This window comes from Trichogramma pretiosum, unplaced genomic scaffold (genome assembly GCF_000599845.2).
Source record: "Trichogramma pretiosum strain Unisexual culture from Peru unplaced genomic scaffold, Tpre_2.0 scaffold34, whole genome shotgun sequence".
Taxonomy (NCBI): Eukaryota; Metazoa; Arthropoda; class Insecta; order Hymenoptera; family Trichogrammatidae; genus Trichogramma; species Trichogramma pretiosum.
In genome coordinates this window covers 1,728,556-1,738,605 of record NW_019641683.1, presented here as the reverse complement: position 1 = coordinate 1,738,605, position 10,050 = coordinate 1,728,556, and the positions used below count along the sequence as shown (strand labels likewise).

Here is a 10,050-nt window from a genome sequence, read left to right as displayed (position 1 = left end):
AAAAATCAAAATTGATTCGCGAATTAAAATAGTTTTAATTCAAAAATTGATTTAAACTTTACAACCCTGCTCCCTAGTAATAAATATAGATAAGATATCCTAAATAAAAAGCAACTTAAAGGAAAAAGTTCAATAGTTGCAAAGTTTTTAAGGCTGAAAAATTGCAAAAGTTGGCAAAAAATCGAAATTATTGGTTGTTAATGACATTATACAAGGATCATACACAGAAATGATATAAGTTTCTGTATACACTAAAAGCTTTATCTTACCTTATTCTGAATGAAAAAAAGACCATTTAGAGTGGGTTTGAAATAAAATAAAATCTCATTTATCTTCAATTTATTTATTATAAAAAAATTTCTGGAATTGTTTAGCAAACTATTTTCTATGGCTCAGTGTCTCCTTACGTTTACTTCATGTTAACCCTGTAAAAATAAATTCGAAGGCTCAAAAAATGCATTTTAAAGTATATAACTTACACATTATGGACAAATTTTCTAATTAAAACTGATATTTGTCAAAAATGAGCTATATTTAAAATTTTCCATGTAATTCATTTTAAAATTTGTTATTTCAAATCGTAGATTAGATTGTTTAGTAGTAACCAGAGCTAATATAACTAAATATGCCTTGCAAATTGCACTAGAATTTGATGTTCCATCATTTAAAGTTTCAGATAAATGGTTACATAATTTTTTCAATCTACATCATCTTGAGAAGGTCGACCACATTGTTCAAATCAGAAGGCTCAGAAGTAATTAAAAAAGTGGTCGCCTGTAATATATTTATATATAGCATCATCTCAAGTTACAGTCGACCAAAAAATGCGTCATCTATTTATGTGCCTTTAACCGGATATGAAAGTGCTCGTGTAACGTATATTCTCGCGATTCGTCAAGACAGAATGAAAGAGACACCAATGCTCATCAGTAAAGGATCGAAAGAAAAAATTTCAACAGTTGAGGGAATTCATGTTATCGAAATATCAAAAGACGAGGCCACGCAAGGCGTTCTGAGGAAATGCATATGGGCAAAGCCATATCAGACGTGAGGGGTCACAAAATAAAATTAAAACTAAGTATATACTTTTAAAGAGTTCATTGAAAAATGAAAATTCTGAGAATTTCAGCCCTATAAGTCTATCCGTCATGGATTTTCGGGGACTCAAAGTTGGAATTTCATTTTCAGTCAAAAAACATGGGTTTTCTCTCATTTTCCTTGATTTTTTACTCATATCATGCTCAATAATGAAGTCTGTTTGTCTGACGATGACCAAAATTTATCTGAAGGTGTATCTTGATGTATCGATGAACATACAGGCAAACCCCGGTATTAACGGGGGTTCGGTTCTAAAAAAGTACCACGAATACCGAATCCGCGAATACAGAAGCCTTGTTCTTATGGGAAAAGGGGGGTTCGGTTCCTCATTCGGCTGAAATGTCAATGAACGTGTTAGTAAAAATTTTTTTGTCTTGGATTCTAAAATAGGTAATAAGCATCTAAAATTTAAGTTTTTTTCACCCAATTCAGCACTTTATTATTCCTCTTCTTTACACTGGTAACCGATACTTTTTCCATGGGACAAGACATATTTAAAAAAAAATTCAAAACATTTCGATGTGTATTTTTTTTAATTTATGCGCGAAACAAGGTTAACTTTGAGCGAAGAAACCGCGAATACGAAAACAAAATATCACGTATACTGATATGAGGTCACAAACAGGAGTAAGGTAAATGACCCTATTTTCGATCAATAATTAATATTAACAACTTAATAATAAGTAAGAAATTTTTTTTTTAATAATTGGCTGAATGAATCGAAGATCTTCAACAGAAATACATTATTCAAATCAGATATCAAGTTTCAATCCTACATAAAAAATTGATTTGAATTTGATCGAAATTAGAACCTAACTGATCGAATATTCGATCGAATATACCGCGAATACAGAAAATCGCGAATACGGAATCTGCGAATAACGGGAGTTGCCTGTATTACAATATTGGCCTAATCGGTAAATACGAATATATTTATTTTTTTAAATTTATACTTTATTACAATATTAATGGGTTTGAGGTTATAAATATGATTTTTGACAACAAATATGAATTCCTCATCAAATTTTACATCAACAATCATGTTTCAATAATTTTTTCATATTCACCCTTAGGAAGCAGAATAAAATTAAAAAAAAAATTCCAACTTTTAGTCCCTGAAGATCTATGACGGATGGACCTATAGGGTTGAAATTTTCAGAATTTTCATTTTTCAATGGAATCATTACATACTTAGTTTTAGATTCATTTTTTGACCTCTCACGCTTGACATGGCTTTGCCCATATGCTCAGTATTACCACTTCTTTCTGGAGGTAAAAAAGAGGTATGATTGTGTGGGACTCAGCAAACACGCATCGGGCTAAATGTATGAAAGATTTTCTGTCCTCTAAAACACAAAAGTGACCAAAAAAGGATAACCATCACAAGTGAAACTTCTATAAATTAAGTTCAAACATCAATGTATGTAAAAAAGTAGAGTAAGTAAATCGAAAAGTAAAAAAAAATAAAAGTTCAATTGAAAAGTAAGTAAATCCAAAAACGTCAAAAAGTAAAGTAAGTAAATCCATAAGTAAAAGAAATTAAAGTTCAATTGAAAAAAGGAAGTTAATCCAAAAAAGTCAAAAGAAATCGAAAGAACAAAAAAAAAGTTCAAACTAGTCACAATGTAATTGAAAAAAAAACCAAAATTCAAAATCGAGAAACGTTTAAGAAAATTCCAAAATGAAAATTCAATCGAAGAAAAGTACTTTGAAGTTTCACTCCTGGTGCTAATTCATGTACATTGATTCTATAGAATCTAACCAACGTAATCAGGTTAGGATAAATGAACATTCAATCATATAGGTTTTCGTATGTGAACTCTTAGTTTCATGATAATTATTATATTTTCAATACTGAAATATTGTATTCTTATTTAACCATTAGGATTATGAAATAATTGAATTAGACGCTTCATTTTCAATAAAAACCACTATTCGGCCAAAAGTAATTCTAATTTTCGAACCCCCCCCCACCTCCATGCTATACTCATGAAAGAGTACATCGACTATATTCGGCATAAGATTCCCCACAGCTAATTGCAGCGGTGTCCGAACCAACTTGTCCCGGGCGTCGACCTGAACCGTCCGCCAAGTTCGGATTGGCGCCACTTTTCAGAAGTGATTAGATCACCTAATCGTGTCCGCCGTATAGAGCCAAGTTAAGCGGCGAATTGCCTTGTCGAGTGTGACAATCGGGATCTTGCCCTAATTCAACTAGCTTACAACTAATAAGGAGACCTTCTCACCTTCGGGTCATGGATTTGGCCCAAACTTTTTCTGGTAATTCAGGACAGTTAGAAAATGTCCTGTTATGTTAGGTTTTGTGAATATGCCCTAGAAACGTTAGATAAAAAATAAACGTTAAAATAATGAAAATAAGCATATAACGCGCAATAAATATTCATTTACTACCCTTAAACTATTTTGGTTACTCATTTTAGACACCTGGTTGTTGAAAACATTACATTTCATTGTTAAGAAGTTGTTGGATCTCACTCATGACCCAAAACATTGCAATATTGTTAAATTATGACATGATAAACGTTTAATTTCAATACTTATGGCCTTAAACGCTTCAAATTATTATTATTTTAATACAAGCACTGGAGATCCAAAAAGTTCTTCTCAAAACACTTTTCACTGACTAATTTAACAAGTACCTACGCCAAGTTGAATTTTATCAATGATGTGATGTAATTTTTAAAATGACTTACATTAATTTATTTATCTCGACTTTACAAACATACACTAAAACTGGCTTCCTCTTGGCTTGATGATGCCTCTCTCGTACGCTGCCCCGTACGATGGAGAAAATCAATGATCTTCAAAAGAGGAGTTGGAATCACTTAAGCACCTCGCGTAGCAAAAAGTTTAATTTCCAAAAACTACTATTTATACTTTAACTCTTTAAGGATGATTCTAGTATAACTTTTGAACTTTGACTTTAGACTCTCCGATGTACGACACTTGCACGAGTTCTTTACGGGTCAGCTGTCTCTGAATAACAAGGCCGTTTTCTTGGGAACGCGGCCTATTTATCCGAAAAGGCTCATCACCTTTCACTCCTAACTTCTTACCCGATCCTTTCTAATTCTAATTTTATCGCAAGACATGAGATAAATCTCGATCATTTGATCCATCAAACTGCATATAGATCTTATCAGACAATGTGAAAAGTCGGGTGCATGACAGCGACGTTTATTACCGAGTGTTCTGGTCCATTTGAATGAAGTATGATAAAAATAAGATCTTTATTAGAATTTACAAGCGTTCCATGTGGTCTGCTTATTTGATCAGCTGGCCACATGGCCCCATATCAGTTAATACACTCGGCAACAAAATTATCGCAACAAAAAAATTCATCGGAATTTTGTCGATTTTCAAATGCTTCTATCTTGGGCTAGATTTATCGTATCGACACGCTTTTTTTTTAATTTCTTGGAAATTTTTTCTTCTTTAAATCCATATAAATTAAGATAAGATTTGAGTTAATGTTGAGTTACCAGTAGTATTTGAGCGTGACCCTAAAAATTACTGAAAAAAAATGACTGTTTGAACGTATACCAGTACCACAGTGATTTTTTTATCGAAATCTAACATACACCATCGTAAAGTGCTCTTTTTAACGAGTAATTTAAAAAAAAAAAGACCTCTCTACGATTTTTTTAACGCCCTGCAGGTCGATTTGAAGATACCATTTAAAGTACGTAAAATCCCCCGTTTACCTGAAATCAAGACGATTTTCTGGGCATTTTGCGTACATAAACCGTACCTTCAAATCGACCTACAGGGCGTTAAAAAAATCGTAGAGAGGTCTTTTTTTTTTTAAATTACTCGTTAAAAAGAGCACTTTGCGATAGTGTATGTTAGATTTCGATAAAAAAATCACTGTGGTACTGGTATACGTTCAAACAGTCATTTTTTTTCAGTAATTTTTAGGGTCACGCTCAAATACTACTAGTAACTCAACATTAACTCAAATCTTATCTTAATTTATATGGATTTAAAGAGGACAAAATTTCCAAGAAATTAAAAAAAAAAGCGTGTCGATACGATAAATCTAGCCCAAGATAGAAGCATTTGAAAATCGACAAAATTTCGATGAATTTTTTTGTTGCGATAATTTTGTTGCCGAGTGTATATTTAATTTAGTTGATTTTATTTTAGCGTAATAAAGTTATACTCTTAGGCTTTAAAGTAAGTTTATGGTGCGGAGTCAAGTTTTCTCGCTAACAGACTAAGTTTATCGGAAGACTGCCATGCCTAGTGTTTCTCACACTATATTTTATTTTTCGAAAAACAGAGATTTATTACAGTCTAATGGAATCTTTGAATCGTAGCAATACAAATTTGTCCTGAACATGTGTGCTACCGTAAATCGTTACATTACGCGGAAATATTTTAATTAATTTTTATTATTCTTATGATCATACTCGCGTAATGTGACAATATGCTTATTTTTATTATTTTAACGTTTATTTTTTACCTAAGGCTTCTAGGGCATATTCACACAACCTGACTTAACAAGGCATGTTTTCTAACTGTCCTGAATCACCAGAAAAAGTTTAGGCCAAATCCATGACCCGAAGGTGAGAAGGTCTCCTTGTAAGACCGCGAGTGCGAGAGAGATAGTATTAAAAACTATCTCTATGGATGCACAGCGTATGCATAAACACTCACTTGGCCGAAGCCAATACAAGTATACTTCCAAGAAGCACAAGCTATATATAATATTGCATGTGCTGTCATTTGAGCGAGAAACACGCACGAACACGCACAGAGCGACGCAAGAGCGTGTGTGAAAGAGACATTTACAAGTCGCTGCGTAGACGTTACGTAGACTTGAGCGCCAAGCGCGTAGCAGTAAATGCGCGCCTAAAACTCGGCAACCGCAGCGGATAGCCAGCAGCTGCTAGCACGGATGTCGTAGAAGTACTCTGTCTGTATACAGTCTATATTCCTACAATTATCGCGCTGGTCTCCGCTCGCCCGTACGTAAGCTCGGTTTTCACAGTTTTACCCCTCATGCCTAACGCGACTAAAGAAGTTTCACTTCAAAAATACCTATCTTTCGATTTCATGTTCACGGGTTTTTTTCCCATCCCTAGGACCCCTAGGACAAGTTTCAGGGGTCCGGGCCCCTGGGCAAGCAAAAAAAATTTCACCTTTTTTTCTTAACGAAAATGCATTTTATTTTTAGATTGACACATGACCTAGACCATTTTCCGAATTAATTTCCCGAATGGCACGTCAGGCCATTCTCAGAAATGTTTCCCGTTTCCAGTTCTCGTTTGTTTTTCATATTTCCCATTCCCGTTCGTTTTTCCGATTGTTGTATTTTCTCAATCTGGCGGCGATAATATTTTCTAATATAGAGAGATATAGAAAATATCATGAAAAGAAATAAGCCCGGAAATATGGTTAACCCCGACCTGAAAAAAGTTTGTTTTTGGGTAAAAGATTCTTGGAATAAAATTACACCCGATATGGTTGCAACAGCATTAAAAGCTGGGTATTTAAATAAAAATTATTCTATCACTGATATAACGATAGCAAATCATGAACGATTGGGACCCGTACGTCTAGAAAAATTAAAATCCAGCTATCAATCAATTATATTTAAAGAAATCAAAGAATATGACGTTTTAATTTTAAGCGAGTAAGGCGAATAAGTGAATAAGACGTAGGTGGTTTTTTGCAAAAAAAAATAAGGCTTATCATATTATCGGTAGAACATGATATCTATATACTTAAAATAGATGCCTACATTTCCATATTGCTAATTCACGTTATCATTGTTCGTGTAAATTAAAAGTAGGCTTATTATAAAACTTAGAGAGATAGTATGAGGTAAATTGGGAGAATATGCCATAAATGAGAAAAAAATTTAAATAAAAAAGGTACAATTATGATAAATCAAATCGTAAGCATTGGGTTCTATAAAGGAGACATTCAAGCATCATATAAAAAACTAAATCATTACGTGTTATTAAATTTTAATCTTAAATCATTACTAGTTTTACTTTTTTATAACGAATTCAGCAAATTGGTGTAAAAGTGGCATCCCTTATAAAAATTTTGCGAGATCCTACAGGAAATTTTTGTAAGGGATTTTTCCCAGTTATGCGGAAAAGACACCACCCTGATTGAGGCAAGATACCACTAATATGAATGCATTGAAAAACGATTTTTAGATGCATGTTTATGAATGGAAAATAAATATTCGGCACTTAGAAGTCAATACATAACTAAAGCACATTGTTTTATCTCAAAACACGCAACAAACAAAATACATTAACGGTCAAGTTTTACTGCAACCAACATAACTCAATTTTTATACCCAGGACAGATTCCATGTTCACAAGAAAATTCGTGCATTCACTTTGAAAATTGCTTACATTAAACCCAATCAAATTTTTGTCTTTTTTTACTATAATAATGAGTTTTGCCTTCAATAACTAATTTTTTGATGTGCTATCTTGCCCCAAATACTTATATTTTTTTAAAGTATCATAAATAAAAAAAGCCAATGACTTATGCTTATTCAACGGCACCAAAGCATTCTTCAAGGCAACACGTATTATTAAAAATTAACATTTATACATAGAGTTGAAAATAACGCGAATAATTACACACAGAACTTTACAAAAAAATCGGAGCTAGCGAGACGATCTCCTTTGAAGTTCGAAAATCGACTGATAATAGAAATGAGAAACCGATTATTAAGGGGACATTCCCACTGCAAATAGTAAAAAAAATTACTTTTTAAATATTTTTTTTTTTTAAAACTATGATTTTTATTCATTCCGGACCTTTTGGGTATTGTTTCTTACATATTAAACTACAAAAAAAAAAGTTTTTATGGGATTGAAGACCCATTTTGTTGGCTGTAGACGGAATTTTCTGAAATCCACGTTTCGGCTCTTGGCAGCGATTGAGGAAAAACTACTGGGCCGATCTTTACGTTTGACGTCTCGTTTTAATCGTTATAACTTTCTCTGGAAGACAAACCTCTAAAAAATTGATATTTTCAATTTTTACGATTTTGGCACGAGTTTTTCTTTGAAAAATGCTCTTTAAGGTGGTTATGGGGGTGAATTCACCCCTATAAAAAGAATTAGGGATGATTTTTTTCAACTTTTTAGAGGTTTGTCTTCTAGAGTAGGTTGTAACGATTAAAACGAGGCGTTAAACGTAAAGATCGGACTAGTAGTTTTTTCGCAATCGCAATTTTAACAGGATATTTTTATGATGTTAAAGAACGTTTTAACGTAAAAAAAATGTATCGAATTTTTTTTTCATTTTCAATGGGAATGTCCCCTTAAACGTCAATGTAATCAGATTATCATAGCACATATTCCTATGGACCGTTCATTTATATGTTTTTGCTTATAACTAAAATATAGCGAAATGACACTTCCGTTGCTTTACCTTAGAAACAAAGTAATATAGAAAAATACGTACCATGGTTGACATTGAAAACATGTTAGGAGTTATTCCTCCACCGATAAGTTGAGCTGCTTGGGTACTTGTAGCGGACACTGCAACCCTAGTTCGACCCGTACTTGAAATTGATCCAGGGTGAATATTTGGTTGAGCTATAAAAATACATATCTATAAATAATAAAGGAATTTCAAGATATCCCATGTAAAAAGTTCAAAAGATATAATGACAACAGAAGTTATAAAAATACATATCTATAAATAATGAAGGAATTTCAAGATAGCCCATGTAAAAAGTTCAAAAGATATAATGACAACAGAGTACAGAGTGTCTCTTGTAAAATTTAAAAAAAAAAATTAATTACCGAGATATTACGACTCAAAAAATAGAAATTCATATTTTTGCAATTTCCAAATACCCACAAGTTTTAAAATAATAAAATAAAATATATTTTAGATATGGCATTTCTAAGACATGAACTTGATCTTTAACATCATACTGATATAAAATATAATTCATCATACTAGAGATTTGCTTCCTCATAGAGGAAGCTTTGTGACGGACCGATTTTCGACTTTCATTACTAATACTCGTAGAGTACTTTTACCTATATATTCTTAAACTAGATCGAATTTCTGACACATGTTGGTATGTATGTATGTGTGTTTTTTTTTTTTTTTTCTACTCCACCCCATTCGGACACTCACCGGTATCCGCCGTTAGGCATTGCTTCGGTGAGGCCGGGGTTAGTTGAGCATTTCTGCTCCTTCTGTTAGTCGTTGTTTTCCATACATCCCCCATCCGTCGCATAGTGATATGCGACGATTAGGGGTTCAGGGACTCATCTTTATCTACTTGGTGAACCTCCGATCCTGCACGCTGCCATCGTCGATTGTCGTATCCCCTTTTTTCAGAGCCGTCTGCGTGGTCACACATTGCTGGCATCTCCTCCTGAGTTGGACATCTTCTTTAGAACTCGCTGTCTAGTGCCATCTTGTGAGTGTGGTTCTCGTTTCTACCGCCGATGACAAGTGCCCAATTTGCTCTGTCGGCTACATCTTGTGAGTGTGGTTCTCGCTTCCGGCGCTACGCTGTGAGTCTCCGTGAGTTATTGAACTCCTCCTTTTCTGTTGTCGTCTTGTGAGTGTGGTTCTCGCTTCAGGCGCCATCATGCGCTCCACCAGAGCCTTGGCTCTCGCATCCGGCGCCCTCTTGTGCGTGTGGTTCTCGCTTCCGACTTCATCATGGGAGTGGTGTGCTCCATCTATTGCCAGCCTTGTGAGTCCTCGCCTCGGGCTCCTACTTATGGTTTTCCTATCGCTTCCAGCTCGCACAGTGATCGGGGTTTTTTACCGCTACGGAGGCTGATGACATAGCCCGGGTCTTCTTTTTGAGTGGTACCCGCTCCACCTCAGGCACAGGCTCGACCACACCAGGCGAAAAAACGAACCTCGAAAATTCGTCCGGTGGGGATCGAACCCACGCCCTACGGCGTACCTTGTATCAGC

At 34.4% G+C, this 10,050-nt stretch overlaps 1 protein-coding gene across 2 annotated transcripts in view; it reads right to left on the bottom strand.

Annotated features, from left to right (window-relative positions):
- Positions 1 to 327: 327 nt before the first annotated feature.
- The window catches only part of LOC106660015 (histone-arginine methyltransferase CARMER), a 50,618-nt gene continuing 40,895 nt past the window's right edge, over positions 328 to 10,050 (bottom strand). For both annotated transcript variants that reach the window (XM_014382829.2, XM_023461076.1), the window contains 2 exons: positions 8,563 to 8,696; positions 328 to 425 (listed from right to left, as the gene is read on the bottom strand). In XM_014382829.2, the coding sequence (XP_014238315.1) occupies positions 420 to 425; positions 8,563 to 8,696 (140 nt within the window). In that variant the 3' untranslated portion in view covers positions 328 to 419. The remainder of the gene's footprint in view (positions 426 to 8,562; positions 8,697 to 10,050) is intronic.